Below are 26,831 nucleotides of genomic sequence, written 5' to 3'. Positions count from 1 at the left end.
AAATATTAAAAAACAAAACCACAAATTCCTTTATTGTTAGGTGGAGTTTATATATGCTACTTATTTATAAAGATTATAAAGAATTTTGGAAAAACGAAACTCAGTTTCTCAAGTGCTCAAGTTTACAACACTGTCAAGAAGTATGTCATTCTACTCTAATAAACATTTCAACCAGCTCTGTTTCAACTCTGTTTGCTAAACACTATTCAATTTATATAAGCAGTATAAACACGAAAGAGGATCAGTTAAGCTCTTCACATTTCTACATTAGGCTATCACGAATAATTTTGAATATGGAAGTAAGTTTTACGTCGAAAATCTACCACATTACACCAGAGACCAAAGAACAGTGGAAATTTGAAATTAACAAAGTTGTGCAGATGCTCTAGTCCAGAGAATCCTTCGTTTTCATGTGGTCCTCGAAGCGAATATCGAACAGTTGATATCTTCGTCGTCGTCGTCGGCAATTGCAGACTTCTCTGGCAACAATCGGTATTGCTCAAATTTTGAAGTAATATTCCACTGTGATTGTGTCTAACTGAAATGACCAAACACGCTGAAATGACGCTTTGAAACAAGACATAAATATTGTGTAAGATACTGTCGGTAGAAGAATTGAAAATGTAGCTTCAGATATTGCAACTAAGCCGAAAAATTCATCAATCCAGAATTTTGCTGTACATCTTGATGAATTTACAGATAATACCAATAATGATATTCTATTTGTTTGTGGTACATCAAGATTGCAAGTTATCAAGGAGCTTCTAAAGGATACGAAGTGGTCCTCCATGTTAAAAAGATTGATAACCATCGCCCTATTCCATGCCTACAACCATTTTACCTTGGAGGAATCGAAATTTTAGCAATCTTGGACGTGGACATTGCGGGAGTTGAATACAATCACTTCAATATTTTATGACGCGTCTATCGAGCCCTCGTGACCACTAGCACTACATAAAGTAAAATGTGAAACCGACTATCAACCGAGAGTTGCATACTTGGCCCTCCTGTGTGCGGACTCCAGTTGCAAACAAGTTGCACAACTCCGATTGCACGATTCCGATTAGACGTTGCAAACTCAAATTGCGAATGACTCTACTCGTGTGCGGAGGACCTAACTCGAATTGAGTTGTGCGCTGTTAAAAATTTTTTTACCAAAGATGAATTAACACCCGTACAAAAACAGAATGGGGGCTGTATACGGTGACTTGTGTTAATCATTTTCAACTATTTAGTTGTGTCTCTGGAAACGTAATCATTAAAGGATGACCCACGTGCGGGTTATTCTGACTTACTAAGGTGTTTGCGTCAAAAAATTATCGAAAAATCAGCTGTGGTGGGCACTAGCTTCATGACAATGACACAGTACACACTGCTTCGCTGTCCAGGGCTCTAAACGAATGTGGCTTCATTAATATTGAACACTCACCATGTAACCCTGATCTGGCCCCCTATGACTATTTTCTGAACATTCTGACACTAAAAATGCCTCAAATTTTCATAGTGGCATAGAAGCTTTAGTCAGACGTTCTGAAAAGTGTGTGAAAATAAAATATTGAAAAATAATCACAATTGTTTTAATTTATGTGCTTTCTTTTTATGTTAGTCCAAAAACTCGTGGGATCGCACTACGTAATTCCATCTAATAATGAATTGTCTAATTAATGATAAATCAATTAATAATTTTCATGATTGTATGCTACGATGTTTTTCACCCAGATTGTATCATACGAAATAGTATGCCAAGAGTTGGCAACTATGTAATTGCCATGTAGTTATATATACATAAGTGTGAACGTTATTAAAAAAGTTTATTGATACGAGAAGAGGCTGTGTTGCATTGAAACCCTTAGAAATTTCTAATTAGTAAGTTTTTTTTCATTTAAAGAGTTTTTTATAATTTACATTTAGAGTTAGTTGGTATTTTATGAATTCAAAAGAATTATTATTACTGGGCAACTGAGAAGTTTTTTAAATTTTATTTTAAAACAATTAGAAGATTGTTATCTAGTAGGCACAATTTTATTCAGGTAATTAAAGAAAGTTATTGTTCAAACTATCCAAATCAATATCCAAAGCTTTACCTATTACATCGATATTCATCAATGAGTAATTAAAAATTTCATAATATTTCATAATCTTTGCCATCTTCTAGGTTGAAGACTTACGTTCAAGGTCAAATTATTTAACACGTTATGGAATTTTCAATGATTGATAAACGTAATTTGTTCAACCGGATTTTTTTATCTCTTGAATAAGTACATACACTTTCGATTATCATGTTTATCTGATACGAGAATTTTTGTTTGCATTGCTTGTTGAACTTAGAATTTGAAGATAATGATTGCAGATAAACGCGTAACACGCCAACTTCATAAAGAGTTAAAACGGAACATTTTTCATGATACCACCAAGTGGGCAACTAACATGATCTACAATATTTTAACTGAAAGTAAAATATGCGAGATTGAGATGTATCAGATTCAATAAAAATTGGTTTATTAGTTCAATTAACATCTAGACATTGAACCATTGATGTAAAAATCTGCACAGAGGATCCTCTGTTACACCTAGCCTCCTCAAGTGTTCATTTAGGCAGCAATTTTCGACAAGAGTCTATGTGATTATTCAAATCCTTCAAAGGGCTTATCCATCCCTATTTTAACAAGTACTATTTCATTTCCTTCTACTCTAGTATGTCCATTTAACTTATCTAAGCAATCCCAAATCATCTTGGATTTTATAACGTGGAGCTCAAAACTCTAAATTTGCTTTTTGTCATAGGGTCGAACCGACCATTAAAAAAGTTGGTTCAGAGAATTCACAAGTTTTACGTTTCTAGATAATCATGGCTCCGCAATACAAACTTACTTATTTTAATATATCTGCTCTGGGTGAACCCATCAGATTCTTGCTGAGTTATGGAAATATCGATTTCGAAGACGTTCGTATTGAAAGAGAACAATGGCCATCTTTAAAATCGAGTAAGTTATTATTTTGGATAAAACTTTTTTCATTTAAAGTTAAAAAATATGTTTGGAAGTTATGCTCGTTTTTAATTCACTTAATACTTGAAGTAAATACAAGGTGCGATTAATAAGGAACTAAATAATGTCTTGAGCTATGACCTTGAAAATAGTTGCGCAAAACTAAAGGGCAACGATGCACAGAATTATTAAAGTGAGATCTGTGCTCTGCGTCAATATGACTCATGTTGCAATGTTAAAATCGTGTCAACATACAAATAGTATGAATGATTTGATATGAGTCAGTTTCCAAAAATATATGAAAATATGCAAAAAGTGAACCAACTCCTTCATTCAAACATGCCAGTGACTAATTAAAAGTTTGGTAAAAATACACGTTTAAGGAAAATATTCTACAGATTAATTACAAATGAGACGATTGACTGTCAAATGATAAAACATGAAATCGTGTTCCGATTGGTATGGATTTGATAGATCATCTTTATGTAGATCCGGATGTTACTTGGAGATGGTAGTTTACCATGACCATCAGACAAAAATGCAAAGTTGTCAATGGAAAACCAGTGACTCCCTTTGCATCAGAAAAATCTTTAAGTCGCACATCAAAGTTATAGTCATTATTTTGAACAATTAAATGAAAAACATCAAAGGTGAAACTTGACTATATGTGAAGAAAAAGACTTGAAAAATGGATTAAAACCTTTCGCCTGCTAATGTTTCGCGAGCTTTTGGCTACTAAAAATTTTTTTGTCTCTCCACATTTGTCTTACTTACCAGATTTAACAACACCGGATTTTCCCTAAGATTGAGAAAACCACGATATAGTAGATGAAGGTTGACTCTGAGAGATGTCTTTCAAAAAATGCTTCCAGGATAAAATTAATTGTTGAAGTAAAAGTATTGCTAGTCAAGGGAAGTACTTTAAGTCACATCTTGTATTTGAGATCAATGAAGCTACAACTTAATGAATACTTTGTTTGTTCATTTTTACTATATTACAATAATGAATGTAATCATATTTGGATTTTATAGCTACTCCATTTGGTCAACTACCACTTTTTGAGCATAATGGTAAAGTGGTTAATCAATCCATGGCTATTGCAAGATACTGCGCCAAATTGGTTAAATTAACAGGAAGCAATGATTGGGAGGACTTGGAAATTGATTCTGTTGTTGATACTATATCCGATTTACGATCAAGTGAGTGCAAAATAAATATTTTTAGCTATATATATATATATATATATATATATATATATATATATATATATATATATATACGAGAGTTTTCGTAGTGGGATTGTCACAAAATTAAACACCAAAATGTACAAACTCTTATATATTTCAAACCTTTCGAATATTTATGTATTCATCATCTGGGACTGAAACTATGGTCAAGTACATTATAAAAAGATGTATAAAAGTATAACAATAATAAAAATTATTCAAAATTACTTACGTTAATTCAAAAAGTTACTATATGTTTATTTATTGTTATACTTTTATACATATTTTTATATTGTACTTAACCATAATTTCAAGTCCAGAATATATAGTATTCGAAAGTTCGCGAATTTATTAGAGTTAGTCCATTTTGCTGTTCAACTTTGCCACAATCCTACTACGAAAAACTCCCATATTCTATTTTTTATTTTAAACAGAAGGTTGATAAACATAACGCAAAAGTAAATACGAGGTCTGGCTATTAAATAACGAGACTGTTTACGGAAAAGGGTTTTATAATAAAAATTATTCTATATTCGAATGCTCCTCTTCAATACACTCCCCTCCCCTCTTCACATACCTTTCCATACGTTTTTTCCATTGATCGAAGCAGTGCCTTTAGGAGCTCTACCGTTTTTTGCTTTACCGCTTCCATCGATTCAAATCGGGTCCCTTTCAAAGCAAATCTTTTTCTATCCTTTCAAAGAAATCTGTGCAAGAACTTTTGGTCAGGAGTCAGATTTTGTGGCACCAACTTCACACTTTTGTCATGTGTAATTCTTCGTGTAAAATGTATCTAACCGTTTTATTATCGGCGTTTACAGCAATTTTGTTTAGTAAGTAAATATTCAACTGACTTTAGTTTTTGGAACTGTGTAAAGTTCTTTTACATAGTTAAGCAACTGGAAGTGACAAATAAGCTATTTTTATATTAAAATGATAAAAGTATAAGATCTGCTAGTCTCAATAACCGATTATCACATAAAGGGAATTATTAATTTTTCAAAAAGCGTAAGCAACCCTTCAGCATATATAGTTAAACATATCTAACAAAAAACTAGAGTCGATCAGACTTGAAATACTGCAATTGTAACTGTTTGCAGAAATTGCTGAATTCCAAAAAGAACAAAATGAAGAGTTGAAGGCAAGCAAAAAGAAACAGGTCATTGAAGTTACTATCCCATTTTACATTGAAAGATTAGAGGCGAAAGTCAAAGATAACGATGGATATTTGGCTTGTAAAAAAGTGAGTAGATCTTTTATTATTTTTCTTGATAAATTGTCTCGATAAAGACCGCAATAAGTCGAACTTTCAATTTTTTAAAAGTAATTTTCTATATCTAAAATCAAGACGGTTTCTCGAGAAAAAGATAAAAAAAATGTCTATGAAATGAAAAGATGAAGAAAGTTTTATTATTTTATCATTTCATTCATCATTTTTCAATTTCAGTTCAGCGCTCTTCCCTTTTGTACTTTGTACTCAATAACTGTATAATTTCTTTAATTACTTATTTAGTAGACCTTTCGATATGTTTATATTTCTAAATCGTCTTGATTTTAGGTCTTTTCTGATGTAAAATTAGTTTTCTTCTATTTTTAAAGACAGGTGATAAAGAGCACAACAGTTCGAGACCTCGAAATTTTTACCTGTCTTTAAAAATAGAAGAAAACTAATTTTCAACACGATTTATAAACAACTCAGATGACAATTTTACTCATTTTCATACTTTATTGTCTTACAAAGGAACTTTTCGATCTCTTAAGCCTGATTTTTTGAGATTTCTACATAAACGATAAATTTATAAATCATGTTTTTCAGTTGACATGGGCAGATTTGTACTTTGTGGCCCTTTTGGACATGGTGAACGTGAGAGTAGGAAAAAATATAATAGAAAATGCTCCAAGCCTACAGAAACTTAGAGAAAAAGTATTGGCTCTTCCTGGTATCAAAGCCTGGATAGCAAAACGCCCAAAGGATCGTGTTTAAATGAATATGATTAAACATGTTTATTGTTTGATGTTAATGTAAAATAAACATTTTTTTTCGTTGTATTTTTTACAAATGGGGGCTTCTCAACTATACATTTTTTGCATACGTACCTTTTAAATTTAGTCAGATTTTATTCGTTTTATTATCTTTACAATACGTTATCAGACATGTTTTCCGTTCACGAGAACCTGTACTTGTACATGCGATGGGTATTGGTTAATTTTCTTTACTGAATTTTTGTTGGTATTCGATGGAAAGTTATTTTGCCAATTGGAATAGATATTCCTGTTCTTTAATTTCTCCTCCCGTAGTTTCTTTATTAACACCCTTGCATTTATCCCGGCTTAATTCAAGATATTAAAATTTCTGGCCATATGGTCGTTCAGATTTGGTGATATTATAATTACTTTCAGCACACAATTATTTGAGCGATAAAGTTTGGTTGAGAAAAGTGCCATGTAATCGTTTTTCAGTAACTTTTCAATTTGCTTTAATTGTAGTTTTTTTTTGCTAAAGGTAGGCTTGATAAGAAGTTATCCGTGGTTCTACTAATTTCGTAGTAACAAACTCTCCAAGAGGAGCTGAGGGTTTTCTACTGCAATTTATTGGGCAAGTATTGAGTAAATCTACATTTTACACTACATTTTTAACACGTGTTAACACGACACGTCAGAATGCGACACATATGTGTGTTATAAAACGTGTGTGACGGCTGACATTTTGATGTTTTTAACCTGTTAAGTAGTATCCTCGATCTTCAGGTTCACACAACACACATTCACAATCCTCCGGAGCTTAAAATATAATGGAGCACCTACAAGAAGAGATGGATTAGTTGGATAAAGAAGAGGAAATGGTTGCGGTTACTGCAGCATTGCTTGTGCTACAATATGAATCCAGGGAGTACTGGGTTCATCCCATTCATCTGTAGCCCGAAATTTGCAATGACGATGACAGGTGTAAAATGTATATCAGTATGACCAAGAAGGAATTCGACGTGGCTTACAATTTACTTGAAAGTAAATTAAAGAAGCAAAATACAAATTTTAGAGAAGAATGTCTCTAGAGGAACGGCTTTTAATAACTTTAAGGTATAAAACAAGAAAATACAATATTATATTTTCTTAAATACAACCGAGTATAAAATTATTATAAAACTAGACATAATATTATTTTTCGAAAAGTAGATCAACATTTTCTAAATTAGTAAAATTAATTGATGTATTGGAAAAGGAACTTCCTTGAGTATTTTCTGAAACATACGTATTGGTTTGAGATTGTTGTTTTCATTGGTCTCGATAGTCCTTATTTCGGAAATTGGACAAAAACATACTTTCGTACCTCTTCTATAAATTGTACCTCAATTAACATAAAGATAATTATAGATACATTACGGAAACGAATATAATTGAAAAACACTTTTCAGTTACGCTCAGAACAAACTCGGCACAGATGGTGAATATAACCTACAACACTTTGTAACGCTTCTCACGAAAATCTGACCAACGTAGATATTGAAACCACGCGCTATGACGTGTTAAAGCGTGTTGCTGGTCTCTGACGACTCATCACAATAATGTGTATAGATCTATTTAAAATAAATATTTATATAACACGTGTTAACACGACAAGTGTTAAAAATGTGTCCTTAGCTTAATAGTAATGGTCCCCGTTTATAATAATTTGACTGTTGTCACTAAACTTGTACCAAACCTCGGAAATCATAGCGAATTTATGGGTTACAATTGTAACCATTGGCGTCGTTGATTTCTGTCGTAAAATCGAATAAATCTTAGATCATTTCATATTTTCGCGGTCCCTTCGTTTTTTGGCTCTAGAAAATCAAAAAATCATTCAATTTCGATGAATTATTTTTCAAAATCTTCATTTTTACGGCGGATTTATATTTTATAAAAATATAGGAAATATCTGACCTAGAGATTCCATTAAGAGAAATTGTTATTATTTTTAATTGTAAATACATGATAAATCAACACTTTTGTATAATTTTTTTTTATTTCTTAGTTTTTTTGTGTAGATATAGAAAAAATATATCACAACTTTGATATTTGATTGATTATTTGAAAAACAGTTATCAACAATTATACGTCAATTAGTGTATTTTCAGGAACATTTAATAAATAATTAAAGTAATATAAGTTTTAATTTTTTTATTACGATAATTTTTTCCGTAAAAACGAAGATTTAAAAAAAAATTCGTCGAAGTTGGATGATTTTTCGATTTTCTAGAGCCAAAATACAAGAGAACCGCGAATGTATGAAATTACCAAATCTTATAATCTCCGTCGTTTATACTCATGGTATTTGAAATAAAAAGGACCCCCCCCCCACTTTTTATTCCATAGAAGTGCTTTATTTTAGCATCATATGCGCCGCGTGCACACAGAATTGCAAAAAATGCATAAGTATAAATTTGCAATATACAGTTCCCATTCATATCCCAACACTCTGAATTCGTCTGCCTTTGTGCACTTTCTTATAAGTTCGATTATATTTTTATCAATTATCACAGAAAATGCCGTCCCAAATATAAAAATATAAATAAATAACGTTAAACCGATACTCGAGCGAGAACACTAAACACTTGGAAGTGCCGTAAACAATTTTCTGGAAGGTACTTATCAAATAAACTATTGAAACTATTGAAAAAAATTTATCAAACGTGATACACAGTTTTCTCAGAAAATAAACAATAAAAAAATTAAGTAAAGCAAAAGTAAATACGAGGTCTATTAAATAACGAGACTGGTTACTAAAAAGGGTTTTATTATAAAAAATATTCTACATTCGAATGCTCCCCTTCAATATACCCCCTCCCCTTGCCACACACCTTTCCATATGTTTTTTCCATTGATCGGGGCAGTGCTGGAAGTCTTTGGTGAGCGCCTTTAGAAGCTCTGCCGTTTTTTGCTTTACCGCTTCCTTCGACTCAAATCGGGTCCATTTCATAGCAGATCTTTTTCTAACTTTTCAGGAAATCTGAGCAGATCCGTTGACTCAAGAGCTTCTGGTCAGGAGTCAGATTTTTTGGCACTAACTTCGCACAGACTTTTGTCTTCTGTAATTCCTCGTGCAAAATTTTTCTTACCGTTTTTTTATCGGCGTTTACAGCCTCGACAATCATCCGGATGCTCATTCGACGATCTGCACGCACAATTTGGTTGATTTTGGTCACGGTTTTCAGAGTTGAAACAGCGACCTGGGCGCTGGTCATCTTCAGTGCTTTCTCGGCACTCACTAAATCGCTTACACGACTCAAAAACACATGCACAGAATAGAGAAGTTTCCCCATAGGCCTCTTGCAACATAGTACTCAGTCGGAATTTTTCTCAAGCAGTTTCGTGTTGCCAGAGGAACGTGTGATAGTGTTTGGCAAGGTTTATATTCCACTTATTGTGCATGCGGCACCATAGTGTTCTTATTTCATATTGTTCGTCTGGAATCGGGATTTAACTCTTATCACATTTTGTCTTATTGTCCGAATAATTTTTCTTCTCACTTTCATCGATTTCAATTTTCCTAATCTCTAAATCATTCGATGAAACAATATACAACTAAATAGTGTTTCTTTCTTTCCACTTGATTTCAATTTCTCTGCTGCGTCCCTAGGGGTACTTGAGATTTTTTTCACAGTCCCAGATCATCTTCGACATTTCGATTTTTCCAGTATCCTACACGGAGTCTTGTTCAGTCTCATTATTTCCTGTGCGGAAAACAAAAGCAATATGGGTAAATAATCCTTGGTACTATCCTTCACATTCCTTTTCATCAATTTAGACTTTTGAAAAGACTAAAAAACGAAATTTGGCGTGATATTAAATAGCAGTTAACCGATCGGAGTGTTGATAGAAATTTCACGCCCCCCAAGACTCATTTTTTAGTCTGTCCTATTAATACATTTCATTACAGCTCAGTTCACCATCTTTCAGTAATTTTTTAAAAGAATTGAAAGACGAAGGTATGGTGCTATGGGTTACGAAAAACGTATCAACAATACGGCCGTCGCCCAGTTGTCGTATCTGACCGCTAGATGGCGCTCACGTCACAGGGGGGGGCGAACCGCGTGACTCGTGAGCCTTAATAATTCTATGTAGTATCAATAGTCATTGATAATCACTTATTTGCTGAAATTGGTATTAAACATAAAGTCGATGAAAAATTAAAACTTTTTATTTCAAATTCAGTATCAAATACAAAAATAGTTCTTCATATATTCGTTCAAAAATGACCCTTTGGGCGTTTCGCGACCCAGGCTTTAATATTAGGGAGAGCCAATACTTTTTCTTTAAGTTTCTGTAGGTTTGGAGCATTTTCAATCAAATCTTTTCCCAACATGAAGTTGAGATAACCCAAAATGGCCACAAAATACAAATCCGCCCATGTTAGCTAAAAAACAATTTATAAATTTATCTTTCATGTAAATCACTTAAACAATCTTATTGAGAAGATCAAAAAATTCATTATAAGAAATCTTTCTCAACAAAATAAAGTATGAAAAAAATTAGTATTATTGTTATCTGCATTCTGCCATCTTCACTTACATGATTATAAAGTTATCAAATATTTTGGATTATGAGAATATTCTATGACCTCGAATTGGTTATGAAAGCAAAACACAACAGTGGTGGACAGAAAATAACAGATTACAAACTCTAATATCTGTGATATCCTTGGTCTTACAACATATATATAAAATTAAACATCAAAGTGTACTGACTCTAATATATTTCCAGCTTTCGAATACTTATGTATTCATCATCTGAAAATTAATTAGTTAATGCTTAATAGCTTAATAGGAATGCTGAGCTGAGACATAAATATGGTGAACCATATTTTGTGGCGTTTATACGGGAGACGCTATAAATGATGCCACACACAGCCATGTATGATGTTCCTGGAGGGCGGCGAGTGAGAGGAATATCGCACCTTCTCTGGTTGGATGACGTTGAGGCGGACCTGATTCAGCTGGAGGCACCATGCTCATGACAGAAAAGATTGGCAGTCGATTGTTGAGAATGCCTTGGTTCTCAAAGAACCATATCGCCGGTGAATGAAGAATAACTCGAAATCTCGGAATTGTAGTACAATGAGTACACTTTGGTGTTTAATTTCACCACAATCCCACTACATAAAAGCTCATAATCTAGCTGGCAAAGATTTCGTTCCAATTCAAATACAAATATGGGAAACTTATCAAGAATTTATGGTCAATTTGAAATTTTTCGCCAGCAACATTTCTAAAGATTATCTAATATTTTCAAAGGAACAACATAAATGATGAAACATTTGATTGTACTCACTTTTTTACAAGCAAAATATCCATCGTTATCTTTTACTTTTGCTTCTAATCTTTCAATGTAAAATGGGACAGTTTCTTCAACGAGTGGTTTCTTTTTGCTTGCCTTTAATTCTTCATTTGGTTCGTAATGATACTGAGCAATTTCTAAAAAAAAAAATGAATTTGTTACTTGTCTCATTAACTCCAATTCTTTCGTAGATATTCTATACTATATCCTATAATATGAAAATGTCAAACTGTTTATCTACTTAGAATTCCAAGTTCCTCTTGTAATCTAGAGAATCTGCAAGTTTTTTTTCCATCAATATGAGTTTCTTCAGATTTATATTAATGCAGCAATGTTCTAGTGAAACTATTAATGCAGACTTGCTCTGGATAATGAATCCTTCCATCCCTTCTAGTTGTAGTTTCCACTTGTCTGTGTTGCTGCAATTTTGCTGATTGTCCCTTTCTGGATAATTTATCAGCTACCAGCTCCTTTAACTTCAATGTGCTCTGATTCTCACTACAGAGAACTAAGTTATTCTTACCTAGACCATTAAGTGTGCTTCAGCATTAGTAAACTATTTTGAAAGTGATTACAAAAGAGCTCAGCACTTCAATGACTACTTGGCTAATCGACATACTATTGCCATTTGGAATATGCCAATAAAAATTATTATTAAGAGCTTAAAGTATTTGTTTACTACTTACTTTGTCTTAAATCATTGATAGTATCAACAGCAGAATCAATTTCTAAAGCCTCCCAATCATTGCTTCCTGTTAATTTAACCAATTTGGCGCAGTATCTTGCAATAGCCATCGATTGATGAATCACTTTACCATTATGCTCAAAAAGTGGTAGTTGACCAAATGGAGTAGCTATAAAATCCAAATATGATTATATTACGATGTAATATAGTACAAGTGAACAAAAGTAATCATTAAGTTAAAACTTTAAAAGTGGTTAAAATATAAAAATTATCCAATGTGAAAAAATTTCAATTGATCTACTTCAATATAAACTTCTTGGCTAGCAATAGACTTATTCCAACATTAAATTAATAACTGCAAACATTTCTAGAAGACTTCTTTTGGAATGGTTTTTTTCTATATTGTCAAGTCGTTCTTAATATTATGGAATAGCCAGAAATCGCATTATGTTCAATCTGGTATATAAAATTTATGTCAATAGACAGGAAAACTTTTAGTAGCCAAAAACTCGCAGATGATAAACAATTTATGGATTGGCGCGTTATTGTGATGAAGAAAAAAGCTTTTGACTCACTTTTCAAGTCTCCAATCCGGAGTTTACAGTTGTTCCTTCTAGAACAAACTCTAGTCCAACTGTACCCACAGAATCATGATCATAATTTTGATATTCCACTTGATTGATGGGTTCCAACATCTTTCACTTTGGATCAACTTTCTTCTCCAATAGTATCCATATAAATTGAAAAACAATTTTCTTTTTGGTCACCATCAAAATTTTAACCCACAATAGTCTTATTATTTTTCCCATTTTCATCTATTTTTGATGTCAAAGGATGTCTTGACTGATCCTTGTCTTTAAGTGACTCATTTTCACTTTAAAATCATTCAAACCACTTGTAAACGTGTAAAGTTCCTACTTTATCACAATAGACAGATGAAGATGAGGGATTTGTCTAGTTATTGCATATCTTTATCTATTGAAGTTGAAGAACGTTCTGACTATCTTTGACTGACACATTTCCATGTTTAAATCATTTTTAAACAGTCTTCAAAGTTACTACATTATTAATTATCACTATAGACAGATTTCAACATTTCTTTGAGTTTATTTTTCACACATTTTTGTAAAGTGGCTATAATAGCAAAATCACAAGACCGAATTAGTTATCTCAACACATAAGGGTATGAGACATTCTAGTTCCTTTAGATTCGGCATTAGTAATTGATGCTATAAAAATAAATTCGCTTCATTTTTAGAATACTTGTATATACTAAAGATAATTAAATTAGAAATTTCTTTATGTTTTAATTTTTATAAAAATCTTTGTTCAGAAATAATAAAGCTGGATTTGGTACTTACATGGTTTTAGTGAAGGCCATTGTTCCATTTCAATACGAACGTCTTCGAAATCGATGTTTCCATAACTCAATAAGAATCTGATTGGTTCACCCAGAGCAGTGACATTGAAATATGTAAGTTTGTATTGGGGAGCCATGATTATCTAGAAACGTAACACATCTATGTATTCTTTAAATTTACAACTTTTTTCAATTATCTCTTCGACCTTAGTAGTTTTAATAACAATGTAAAATTATATTTCCATACCTTGTGTTGAATGTAGTAGAAATTTTCGAATTTTTTTCAAATACTGATAAATTTAGACAACTTTCGTTTTAATGCAGGTTCCAGAGAGAGATTGTAATTTGTTGAGAAGTCAGACACTCTGCATTTATACCTAGAAGATATTTTGTAGACTCCTCCCAAGAGGCTATTTTTCTTTCTTTAGTACTACTCCTTCGAGGGACTTTAGCCTTTTGATAAAATCAGTAGGATGCAGGATTCCTTGGTTCGTTCGCAGAATCTACAGTTGTCGTTCACTGCCATTCCTATCGTCTTAGGGTGATATTTGACGGGGCAGTAACCTATCTGAGGAGATACTAACAATTTGATATCATTTCTGGTCACCACAAAAAGTTCCTTAGTCTTCTTAGCTAATATGGTTATGAATCTTTTGGATTGTCTTAAGCCTGGATTGTGGATTTGATCCTTTTGCCATCTGTTGAATTCGTTATTAATACCTCATGAGGCCACAGTAGGGCTCTGCTTCTAAGCCTGATTCCTCATTGCTCAGTATACTCTAGTGGCCACATTAGGGTTACTTTGTTTCTGTTAGCTAGTGCTTTTAGAGTTTGTTTACATTCCCACTATTGTGCACTCAATAGCCTTCAGATCCTCCAAGGCCGCTTAGTCACCTGAGAGAATGTGAATGTTCTTTCTAGAGAGGTTTTTATCCGAACACTGCCGAACACATTTGTTGGTATTCGGCAGGGATTGTGATTTTGGGCCACAAATGCTCAATTCAGCTCCTTGGGACAGCTTGAAACCATCTGTATACCAGAGAGATACATTTCAAGCTTGTGGAAGATGTATATTGACTCATGATTGACGTCATTAACTACCACTTTGAATGGGATCCCCATGTCCATCATGCTATGCATTTGATCCATTGGTTTATCACTAATTTCTAGCTTCGTCAAATTTGTCAAATTTCTGGCTCAAATTTTTCTGTCTAGGTTACCTTGTGGGCGCTTTCTTCACTATAAGGTAAAGAGAACGCAGGTTCAGCAGCGCCTCTACAGCTAGGGTGGGGCAGATTGTCATTGCCTCTGTAATACCCAGACAGTCAGCCTTAAAATCTTGATCTATCAGTTGAGTTTTATTAAGGATAGATGTGCGTATATTTGCCTTTCTTATCTAACAAACATACTTCTTATCTTTGTCTTATCTTTGTCCCAAAGATAAGAAGTATGTTTGTTCAAGACTAACTGTACGCATTCTAAGTAATTTTCGCTTAAAAACAATCCTATGTAGCTATATTTAATAAAATAATCCCGTATTCGCATTGCGTATTTCTATATATCGATTAACCAATTCGTAGATTTTTAAGTATTCAGAACTTAGAAACTAATTTTCATTATCATTATCTTCAAATCCTAAGGTCAACAAGTGAAGCAAACAATAATACACATATCAAAATAAACATGATAATCGAGAATTTATGTACTTATCTAAAAGATAAAAAAGCCGGTTAAACAATTACGCAACATGTATGTAATCATTGAAAATTTCATGTAACATGTTAACTGTTTTGACCTTCAGGATATATCTTCAACATAGAAAATGGCTGCAATTATGAAATATTAAACTTTTTAAAGATTGGATCAAAAAACTTATATAATAACCTTTTAAAATTGTCATATTCTAAATGAGCAACAATTAGCTTACTTCATTCAATTGCCTAAATATAATAAAAAATGTCTTTTTTTCTGTAATAGATAACGCTCCACTAATTAAGTGACATTAAAATTGTGAAAACTACTAAGTCACTCAGTTATAATTCAATAAGATCTATAATAAAAAATTTAACAGTATTAGCCTCTTCTATATATAAATTATTTAAAAAATATAATGAAACTTACCAATCAGAAATTTATTAAGGATTTCAACTACAGAATCTCGCCTCGTATTAATGAATAACATAAAAAGTAAACAAACTTATATATATCATTACTTAGCAACTACATTGTTGCAAGCTCTTAATATATTATTGTATGAGGTACAATTCGGGTGAAAAATATCGTAGCAGATCAATTAGTAATTTAATTATTTGGAAATTGTTGATTGAAACTTTCTCATATATCTATTATTAGTTCGACTATTTCTTATTAGATAAAAGTATTTCATTCAAATATATAGATATAATTCAGTTATTCAAATTATAATACAGATTTAATAGAACAAATATAATAATAATGGCAACACTGTACAACTCAAATCTTGTGGATAAAAGAGCTAGGGTACGTTCCATTCAACATCCACAATGATTGTAGAACACCGTGCACAGAACATACCCTTTAGGGTCACTGTGTATGTTCCACTTAGCTCCTGCAATGTTTATGTCCCATACAGAGAAATGATCTTATACCGTATTCGCATCGAATAGGATAAAATTCCATTCTACATATATTCACTAAATTATGTTTACATTTTGAAAAAACTGACTGTATTTCCAATAAAAATTCAGTTTCGGAATTTTTAAAAATAAGTTATTTCGACGTCCTTATTAGAACTTTAATTATACTAAAGAACGAATGATGTGAGGATAAACGTTAGACCAGGTGGTGTTTGGTATTTAAACAAAATGAAATGATGTTTATTCACTCACATATTTATAGTCCTCGAAAACTACACTTTTGAACGCATTTCATGGGACACGATACAATCTTAGATTAGTCCACAGAACATACCTGGGTATCGTATCGTTAATATGACGTAACTGTCAAATTTGAAGTCGGTGTGAAAAAGTTTTAGCGTTTGATTTGTGATTTCAACAAACGGAAATTTCAAACAATAAGAAAAATGTCTAGTACATCGCAAAAACACCGTAATTTTGTCGCCGAACCAATGGGTGAAAAATCGGTAACAGAATTAGCAGGAATTGGTGGAGTCCTCGGAGAACGCTTAGTGGCAGCCGGATTTGACAAAGTAAGATTACTGACTCATTCATCTATAGCTAGTTTATTTTTGGTTAAGTTAATATGGGTACTTTGAAAATTGTTTATTTTTTATTAATGGATTAATTACAATAGCTTATTTCTTCAATACAGAAAGATTTATGAGGCAAGCATAACAAAATGTCCAATAGTGTAAAAAACTGATGCCATGTAGATTATCCTTGAAAGATACCGCTAAATTATATGGGGTTTATCGGATTTCTAGTAATAATAAAAATATATGTGTTTGATGTTTCATTTATTTATCCAGGCAAATTTTTGTAGAACATAATCTTATTTCCAGGCTTATGTTGTACTTGGACAATTTCTGGTTTTAAAGAAAAATCAAGAACTTTTTAAGGAATGGATGAAAGACACCTGTTCGGCTAATTCGAAGCAATCATCAGACTGTTGGCAGTGTCTTAACGATTGGTGTGAAGAATTTTTGTAATTATTTTATATATTTTTAGCCTCAATTTAATTTTATATTTATTACCTTTAAGCATATGTATGTATTAATAAGATTCAAATTTAAAATGTAAATAAGCTACAAATCAGGTTTAAATATTTTATTATATATCAATTGTACATACAATTTTTGGTGGTTTCAAAACAGAATAAATAATTTTTGTATTGTCGTTTCATTTTATATTATTCAAATATCATGAAGAATGTAAATCTCTCGCCATATTTTTGTTAAGCTTCAGCTTGTAAGGTTTGAAGGTAGGGCCTCAAATCTGTCGGGAACGTTATAAAATCATATTTTCGAAAATCCCTGGTCTATTTTAATTCACACATTAAATCACTACTACCAGTATCTACCATGGATACTAACTACCATCAATATGTCGGTGACTGTACCTTTACATCTCTTGATCAAATTATTAGTTACAAGGTTTTGTTATCTATATTAGCATTGCTTCTCTAACGAAACGTGTTTTTTATTTGACTAAAACTACAACTTTTGGTTTAACAACTGTCACAAGGTGACTAATTAACAAAGAACAAATGTTCATATGGTTGAGATCAATTTATACTGCAACTAGCGCTGAAAGTAGGATAATTCTTGACAAGATATCAAAACAATCGACAAGAAGCTGGTGATTTATCAAAATGCACAACTTATTAATGCGAATTAAAAGGGCTACAAGAAAACAGTTAAACTTTCAATAATCTTACTACCTTACTCAATGAAAGTCAAACTATTAAGAACCTAATATCCGTGTATCTGTTGTCTTAAATACTAATCTTATTGTATACAAAAGCAATAATAAAGGATAGAAGTGCATATTTATAGTCGTTAGAGTCACATCAATATAAAATAAAAGTAAGAATAATGATAGGTTAAGTGTATAAGGAACACTTGGAATCACTTAACTGTGACGTTGGTTCCTGTTAGAAGCCGACAGTGTACAATTTGGCTTAAGTAATCAATACAATAATAACTAGAAATTTTGTAGGTGACACTTTTTATCGCAGATTCTAATCGTTCCTATCAGAAGTGATGAGATAATTCACACAAGAGATTTCATTTCTGTCGTGCAATGTTGCCTAATTTTAAATAGGAAATTATTATGTCAGAACAGACTACTCTAAATTTAGCGGACGATTTGACATAAAGTGAAAAGTTATAAAGCAGTAATTTTTTAATAATTTTGTTTTATTAGGAATCAAAAGTTTACATCTTTTTTGAAAGCTTATTGGTTGGATCGCGAGCTTTTAAGCGCCCCAATTGACATGATGAGGTCATCTTCAATAATAGAACCTCTTCAACCATTTTTTAGGACAGAGAACAAGCTTCTTTGGAGCCTTCTCTCCTGTTGGAGTTCTAAGAGTGGATTACTTTGAATAACCAATCATATTTAATGGAATTTGTGACATGTTCCATCATTGATATGACGAAGAACGTGCTAGGATGAAATGATACGTCTTTATAAAATAGAAACCGAGTTTTATTTAAATAACAATTACATATAAACCTGGAATTAATACATTTATTTGTAAATATGTATATATACTCTTTGCTGTTGTTACAGGAGAAAGATATGTGAATACAGGGCTTTTTAATTATTATTCCAATGGATGACTATTAGTGGTAATAACTCATAAACAAAAACGTTAGTTATATATATGTGCATATAATCAATCATTTCGAGCTAGATTAATTCACTGGAATTCTAGAATAATTCCAACGGAAAAATATAAAACAAATCCCATATATTGTTTGTTTATCGAGCCGACTCAGCATTCCAACACCAATATTCTATATATTGTAAAATTTAACAATCCAAAAATCAACACAAAAACTTGGAACCGGAACAACAGAGAAACAACCGAGACTGGTGTTTGTAGTATTAGAACTATGCTGCAGTACGTCTGACTTGACTGTATATTATTACATACACGTACCCAACAATTGCTGAAACACTTGAGTATTCGTCAATAAAGTCACATTTCGAATGCTTTTAATTTAATTTTTTATTCATATCTTCGTTTAAGTTCCAGGACTCAACTACATAAAATAAGACAGACCAAACGTAGCAATTCAGCATTATTATAATTATTTTAAAAGATTGTGATTCTTAAAGAAGACACTCATTCGGTTAAAGTTGAATCTTGCTTTTTTGATGCTTGCCAATTGCAATGAGCAGCTCCATCTAAAGTTACAAAAATGTGGAAACCGCCAATTGTCGTAAGGTATTTCAACTCGAAATACATCAATTATTGTTAAATATTTACGGTTTAGGTACTGTAACTGATTAGAATTAACATGGAAACAGCAGTTATGGAAGTTATTTAATAACCACTATTGTAGTCATCAGTCGGTGGAAACAAAAAGACCTATATTAGCACTTAGCTACCTGAATGAATGATTACAAAAAAATACAGTATATAATAAAATATACAATATATACAAAAAATTCTAGAAAAGTTAAAAGGCGCTTATATAAATAGAGGAATGGTTTTCAATAATACCAATTTTATAAATAAACAATTTGTTATTTTAAATTATTAATTCAAATTTGAATATAGCTGCTATCTTTAACACAGTTCAATTGAAATAATTTTTTTGGTAGATTTTTTTTTTTGAAATCAATACTTTAAGGCACTTAATATCAAGATATAAAACATAACATATTTTTATATGTTTAACAATATTTATCACTTTTTAAAATGTTTTTAAATATATACAAGACCCATCAGTACCAAATTTAACATAAAGTAAATACAAAATTTGAGGGTAACAAATAGAATAGTAGCTCCTAAGGCATAATCCAGCAGATTTGTTATGGGAAAGAATATGTACCAAAAACAAAAGATCTCTTAGCTATGTACCTTGGTATACAACATATGCCTATGGATATTCACCATAACTCTAATAACATTCGAGGTAAGTGTAAACACATGTAATAAGGTCTATTATTAAGATGATTATAGATCAATTTTTTTGAATAATTTTAAAACGAGAATGTTAGACTTTCATGAGAAAATTCCCTTCTTGGAACTACCAATAAATGATAAACCAAAAAAAGAGGTGATTTTGAAAACTCATCGGTTACAGTAGAAAATGACTAAATCCATAATTCTCGATTTTTAGGTTTTAATAATCATATTTCTGAAATTTGATTCTATTTAAAAAAAAAGAACAAGTCCAAAAACGTTATAATAATTTCAAATAGTGTACTTTTTCTGTTAATATTTTAATCAGTCAAGAACTTGATTCTTGAATGATCAAGATACATTATACATAACTCAATTTGTTACTAATTATCTTAATACAGTCCCTGCCATTTCAATATCAAATGAACCTATTTTAAATTCTACAGAAGGCAAAGAAATCGGATACATAACATCCTAGAATTATCTGAAACATGAGATCCGAATGGGAAGAAACAATCAAACCTGCGAACTAAACAGAATGATAGTTCTGGCTTTGGCTACATTTGATAAAATGAGATATGTATAAAATATGAAATGAATGGTGTTTGACCAATGCGTCCTCTCAATATTAACTAATGGCTCAGAAATACTAAAATTGACACAAAAATAATAATGTAATGTAAATAAAATAAGAATAACTCATCGAGCCATGGAGAGATCCATGTTGGTAGTGACATTACTAGATAAAAACTGAAACGAAAAACAACTTGGAAGAATAATTATGGATGTAATTGAAGGAGTCAAACATTTAAAATAGAGCTGAGCTGGTCATGTCGCAAGATTGTCAGATGGATGAAGAGTATACTAGAATGGAGTCCTAGGGATTAAGCATACGGAAACAGGGGACGATAGACGAACGATTTGGAAAGGATATCTTTCAACTGTATTCAGGATGTCCAAGATCGGGCAAAAGGTATGAGAAAGCTGGTGGTTGCTTAATATCCACTTTCATACAAAAAATTTTTGGTCCTGTTTGCGAGAATGGTGTGTGGAGAATCCGGAGGAATGCTGAGCTGTGACAGATGTATTGCGAAACAGATTTGATGGCGTTTATTCGGGGGGCGCGTCTAATGTTGCTGGGATACTTGGAGAGGATGCCTTCTAATCGATATAGTTCCTGGAGGACGGCGACTGAGAGGAAAACCGCGCCTGATCTAACTAAGGGTTTTCAAATGACCGTAGCGCCGGTTAAAAAAAAATACAGTTGAGTTTAATAATTCTTGTACACTATTTTGTAAAAATGATAAATATTTTTCACGATACTTAAATATCTACTTTGAATGCATAATGTATTGGAATGTATGTACAAAATAAATCAGTTCAATTTTATAAATGATCTGAACATTATTATTGAACATTTAAAATTGTTGAAATAATTTAACATACAGCTACATTTTTTTAAATATAAGAATTATGATCACTTGTTAATAATATGTTAATACCTCACAACTTATTTGTATATATAAAACGAACGCACTTGCTGAAATAAATAATATCATAAATTAAGTATCTTTTTCTCTTTGATAAATAATTCTATGAAGACGTTTCGATTTTATTATCGTTCACTGGTAAAATTTTTCTTCGCTTGCTTTGAGTCGCGCTTCCTATGACCTCCATCCACCTGCAAAAAACTCCTCATTTTACCAAATCTGACCATCGGGTGTATTACTACATTTAAGTCAATAAAGGAAGTAATCTTACCTATTATAAGTGTATTCTGATTCGGCTCTGAAGAAATATAAATGATTTTTATACTGCAATTTGAAAACGTAATCTTTAACAATCTGATCTTCGGGAAGCGGAGGACCAACAGAATAGCCCAATAGTGGTAAAGACGCTAAAGGAAAATCGTCTGTGCAACCTTTATAGAAAAACAAACAGAAAGAGGTGAATACTACCCAAAGCTTCTGCCAACCGTTACTGCTTTTGAATTTCCTCAATAAATAGCCAGATAGTTGGTTCTGAAACAAAAATATATGATTTTTTTCTTTAGTAAGATACTATAAAATGAAGTTGAGAAAATATTTATTTAATTAGTATTATGTACAGTTGTCAGTAAAAAAAATTGGTTTTATTCTAGAAGCAATTGTTCTTAACACATCTTTAATAAAAATCACTGCTAAAAAGATATCATAAGACTAAAAAAACAATAGCTTATAGACCTCCATTAGATCCAAGTTATTGTGTTAACGTTACCATCATAATAAGGGAAACTGAAAAAGGGAATACACTACACAAAACATACCATTTTGTGGTATAAAGAAGGCAGCTACCAAAATACTGAGCTTCTATGCCATCGACTTGAAATTGATTTGCGGGTGCTGAAAAAACCTTAATGACAAAAGCCAAAATCATAGTCTTTTTAGTTCTTGTTGCTGATGTTACAAAATTAGAGAGTACAAATGCTTGTTATTGTCAGAGAGCCTTTCTGTATTATAGGAAAATAATCATATCAAAGAGTTTTGGAAATAGAAGGGAACCAAAATAGCTTCCGACGCTGTCTTTACGGGTTGGACACTATTCCAAAAAGTTTGATGTACCCAAAGGATCTTGCTGCGATACTGAGAAACAGCTGACTTGTTAATCCCACTCTTTTTCGAAAGTCCAGAATGAGGGATGACTCTAGCTGTCAGATATCTTAGTCTTCTATTTCATATGCTCCCAGGTGTAGTGCTTTGGAGCTCCGTAGTGTTTCACATGAGAGAATGTGTATAGAGGTTTCGTCTTCTGTGCAATAAAATTTGCACGCCATATTATCTGCTGAGGCTAGCATCTTCAGAGGTCCATTGAAGTGATAGTACCCTGTTGGTATTTGTAGCTTGTTCTTAGGTTGATACATTCAGCAGATCTTTTCTAGTTGTAGTTTCCCAGAAGAGTCTTTGCCTATCTCAGCCCCTGTAGGTTTTCCCAATAAATGGTTTTGTTCCTATCTACCTTCTTTTCTAGTGCTTTTCCACTGTTCTGTAGCTGATACCACAAAAGAGTTCAGGTCTTGTCAGCTTATTCATTCCTGTATGTTCCAGAATCCATTGTAGGGTAACTTTATTTTTCTTTTAATTTTTCTAGACAATTCCAAACGAATTTGGATTTTATGACATAGAGTTTATAGCTCTAATGGCTGTTTAGCTATCGGACAGGATGTTGATCTCCTGTTTGAGATGGTTCCTCTTTAGATTGAGCTGGACACATTTTTCAATTGCATAAATTTGTACTTGGTGTCTTGCCCAAGCTTTCAGGGTATTCAGGGCCGTTACCCTTCTATTACAGTTTAGTCTGCTGCTTTAGATTTATCCGTATACCATTTAATGGCATTTCTGTTCTTTTCTAGTATGATGCTTTGATCCACTTACTTCCACAACTTAGTACTGAAACTTTGATACTACTAGATCCAAAAATGATTTGCATCTTGATAAAATCAAGCTACACCCCTACATTAGCTTCCTTATACTGTCGCCTTATGAGATTAGGTCCGACGAGTGTAGATTATGCGGGAGAGAATAAAAAATTTCACTTAAACTAGTTACACAATGCCTTTGCAAGTATATACAAGAAATTTTTTGGAAGAGGAATCAGTAGAAGGTTCAAGCTCCTTGAAGCCAGCTGTTGAGGGAGATCAATAAACCTGGAAGATGAGTTGAGGATGCGGGGGCACAAGAAATTTTAAAGGAGACTGTCCAATTAGCACCACCCTTCCCATACTCTGGCACAGTTAATTCAGAAAGTTACAGTTATTTGGAAGCAGGTGCCTCAAACAGACATCTGTCATTTCGTTCGTGTGTACAGGATATTTAGCTACTGAATTTTTTTTCTGGATATATTTTATCAAATATTTATTTTGATACATTATTCCTTCTGGATGTAACATTTCTAATCAATTTATATTATACAACATAGATAACATCTTCTATTTCCTAAAACAGAGTTATGTCATAACTCCATTTTTGATTGTTGATTTATATAACCAAAGTTGACTAAATCGAAACTCACCTCTACCGCTAACAATTCGTCTTTCATACTAATACTGGTACTCCTGTGCCAACAAACATGAACAGTGGTATTGTTTCTTTGAGTTTGAGGCTTCGTTTGGGTACCAACATCATTGTTACCTATTTGATCCAGATGTTCATCGGACGAACCTAAATGTTCAGATATCAATTAGTTCTCTTGAAAAAAGAAAAGTTATTTGCAAAAATACTTACTGCAACTTTTTAGACTCAAATATGTGATTTTGGTATCAGATTTATCTCTAGCTAGCTGGATAGTACTCTGAAGGTCGTTTTTCCATTTTTCTTTTTCTTCTGGCGAATTAGCTGCCACAGTTAACGCTCTATTACCTCCATATATAATCAAACCGTTAAACATTAAATCACCGTCAGGTTCTTCAATTAATACACCTCTTAAAGGCATATGACCATGCACTTTGAACTGCAACGTCGCTTGAGACCGTGAAGTATACAGTAAAATATCCGAAAACTGCAAAAATAATAATGAATAAGAATGAATCGAATCTATGAGGTGATAAATAATTACTAAAAAGAACATTCTCTGTTGATATCCCTTCCTAGAATGTTTCAAAAGACAACCATGTCTTATAAACTTCCTTCCGGGTTGTACCAAATTATCAAATCCAATAATATCTCTTTGTAGTTCACACAGTGTTGCCAAATTCTTGGATTGTTCTAAAGTTTCGGTTACAGGTTGCATTAAATCTTTCAGTGTATCGCTAGCTGTCATACAATCGGCCCTATCGGGATGACTAGGTCCGTAATGTTTTAGAAGCCTTTGCAGAAGAGCCTGATACTGTAGCAAACGATGTAATGGTTTCAGGACAAAAGTTGTTAGAGGAAGGTAACAAACTTTTTGTGTTTCGAAATCTCTATAGAGCTGTTCGAAGCGATTGTTTTGTTTGAAAGCCGTATCTAAACGTTCGAGAACTAACATGTGTCCATCTAAATATTCTTCGTATATCTAAAAAAAATATAATTCAATTATGGAGGACGATTATAGTAGAATTGATGGTACTTACTGGTAAAAGTGGTGGTAAATGCGCCAAAAGTACGTCAGCTATTTTTTCAGCGCTAGGTATGGCTCTAGGTCCTCCCTTTATATCCCAACCTTTCAATCTCTTTTCTAAATCTTTCACTAACAATCCGTGGGCTTGTGCTAAGGGTGCTATTAACGATAAAAGGATTTGACATTCTTCTGGTTCTTCTCTACCTATTTCATCTCGAAACCACTGAAAATTTGAGGAAAATAAAAATGAGGTAATCATTAGAAAACAATTTGTACTTACGACGTTGATGACGTCTAAATCTTTTTTATAAGTCAGTTCCGTCATTAAAATTTCTTTTGCTATATAATACGTTTTATCAACATAATTTTTCGGTTTTATTTTCATATCTCCTTCGATTTCAGCTATAATTGTAGTGGTATTTGTAGTATTTTCTGAATAAAAAAAATTAGAGGTTATAAAATGTAAATTGTCGTTGTCATATCAAAAAGGTAGATACATACCATTTATTAATGTATTGGCGTTAATGCTATTCATTAGCTGCTCTTTGGCTAGTACTTTGGAAGGACTATCGTCACCGTTCAAGGTATTGGTAGTACTATAGTTGCCATTTGAAGTTAAGGATAATTCCGAGACGTTCCCATTTGCTGTTCTAAGAGGAGTTGACGTATAAAAATTATTATTGTCCGTCAATTTGGTATCTTCGACTTTAACTCGGTCTAATAGTTCTTTTTTATTGTCATCTGTATATAGAAGAAAAAGAATTTTAAATTTTTATCTCATTCTCTTATACAATGTTTTAAAAACAAAAGAATAAATAATAGTATAATTGACAGATCATGATTAAGAACAGAGAGAAGATAAAATTAACCAAAAAAGTTTCAAAAAATGATTATCATGATTTGTAAATTATACATAAGTTGCTAAAAAATACTGGAGGAGAAAAATTTGGCATTCATAATATTATTTACCAATTTATAAGAACATAAAAATTATGATATCGTTTTATTTTTGAATTTGGAAATACTTCCGTATTTGCCCCTCTTTGGTTCATACTAGAAGTACGTTAGTAGAATCCATTTATCGATGTCCCAGATGTCGGAAATTTGTACTTTCGGTTTTACCAATAATTGCATTGGTTGACTTCCGGCTCAGTTTTTGAAACTGAATTTATATGCAACAGCTGTATTTCATAGATATCTTTTTCCCGAGTAATCGATCAATTAAGTTAACCTAAACTGAAGTATAATGTTACGAGCTTGTCTACTGACGTAGGCCGGGAAGCCGGCCCTGTTAATAGACTCTAAAATTTGGTGGCTGCACTGGGTATAAATTTTCAAGAACCGATGCGGAGACAATCTGTTTATATTGTTTTTATAACTTATTCACATTATATTATGGCCGTTTTAATAGAATTAATTTCTAAGAAGGCGTTTTTATTTGTTTAGATTCTAAAAAATGAATTATCGAGAAAACAGTTTTGTATAAATAGGCGTTTATTAGAGAAGTGGTTCATCAGCCAAATGGCTGACGATAGGGAAATAAATGTTTAAATAAACAAAAAAAAAACGAAAACGATCAAACTCAGCTTGGACGTTTGTTTTTTTAATC

General features: G+C 32.4%; 4 protein-coding genes across 5 annotated transcripts in view; 2 read left to right on the top strand and 2 right to left on the bottom strand.

Annotated features, from left to right (window-relative positions):
• The first annotated feature begins 1,732 nt into the window (after nucleotides 1–1,732).
• Nucleotides 1,733–6,274, top strand: LOC130901756 (glutathione S-transferase-like). Its single transcript, XM_057813335.1, has 5 exons — nucleotides 1,733–1,866; nucleotides 2,843–2,984; nucleotides 4,020–4,187; nucleotides 5,315–5,457; nucleotides 6,031–6,274. The coding sequence occupies exons 2-5, from the start codon at nucleotides 2,849–2,851 to the stop codon at nucleotides 6,196–6,198; spliced, it is 615 nt and encodes a 204-aa protein (XP_057669318.1). The 5' UTR covers nucleotides 1,733–1,866; nucleotides 2,843–2,848; the 3' UTR covers nucleotides 6,199–6,274.
• Nucleotides 6,275–10,376: 4,102 nt separating this feature from the next.
• On the bottom strand, nucleotides 10,377–15,951 carry LOC130901288 (glutathione S-transferase-like). Its single transcript, XM_057812513.1, has 5 exons — nucleotides 15,695–15,951; nucleotides 13,575–13,716; nucleotides 12,215–12,382; nucleotides 11,523–11,665; nucleotides 10,377–10,608 (listed from the first exon to the last, which is right to left on the bottom strand). Exons 2-5 carry the CDS (start codon nucleotides 13,708–13,710, stop codon nucleotides 10,441–10,443), a joined length of 615 nt encoding a protein of 204 aa, XP_057668496.1. The 5' UTR covers nucleotides 13,711–13,716; nucleotides 15,695–15,951; the 3' UTR covers nucleotides 10,377–10,440.
• Nucleotides 15,952–16,536: 585 nt separating this feature from the next.
• On the top strand, nucleotides 16,537–17,407 carry LOC130901165 (barrier-to-autointegration factor). Its single transcript, XM_057812303.1, has 2 exons — nucleotides 16,537–16,760; nucleotides 17,073–17,407. Exons 1-2 carry the CDS (start codon nucleotides 16,635–16,637, stop codon nucleotides 17,217–17,219), a joined length of 273 nt encoding a protein of 90 aa, XP_057668286.1. The 5' UTR covers nucleotides 16,537–16,634; the 3' UTR covers nucleotides 17,220–17,407.
• A 1,291-nt stretch (nucleotides 17,408–18,698) lies between these two features.
• The window catches only part of LOC130902486 (FERM, ARHGEF and pleckstrin domain-containing protein 1), a 63,571-nt gene continuing 55,438 nt past the window's right edge, over nucleotides 18,699–26,831 (bottom strand). For both annotated transcript variants that reach the window (XM_057814675.1, XM_057814674.1), the window contains 8 exons: nucleotides 25,724–25,963; nucleotides 25,503–25,654; nucleotides 25,236–25,445; nucleotides 24,740–25,177; nucleotides 24,409–24,682; nucleotides 24,197–24,345; nucleotides 21,911–22,170; nucleotides 18,699–21,830 (listed from right to left, as the gene is read on the bottom strand). In XM_057814675.1, the coding sequence (XP_057670658.1) occupies nucleotides 21,743–21,830; nucleotides 21,911–22,170; nucleotides 24,197–24,345; nucleotides 24,409–24,682; nucleotides 24,740–25,177; nucleotides 25,236–25,445; nucleotides 25,503–25,654; nucleotides 25,724–25,963 (1,811 nt within the window). In that variant the 3' untranslated portion in view covers nucleotides 18,699–21,742. The remainder of the gene's footprint in view (nucleotides 21,831–21,910; nucleotides 22,171–24,196; nucleotides 24,346–24,408; nucleotides 24,683–24,739; nucleotides 25,178–25,235; nucleotides 25,446–25,502; nucleotides 25,655–25,723; nucleotides 25,964–26,831) is intronic.

The sequence above is a fragment of the Diorhabda carinulata genome, chromosome X (genome assembly GCF_026250575.1).
Source record: "Diorhabda carinulata isolate Delta chromosome X, icDioCari1.1, whole genome shotgun sequence".
NCBI lineage: Eukaryota > Metazoa > Arthropoda > Insecta > Coleoptera > Chrysomelidae > Diorhabda > Diorhabda carinulata.
The sequence above is the reverse complement of the archived record's forward strand: the minus strand, read 5'-3'. Positions and strand labels throughout refer to the sequence as shown.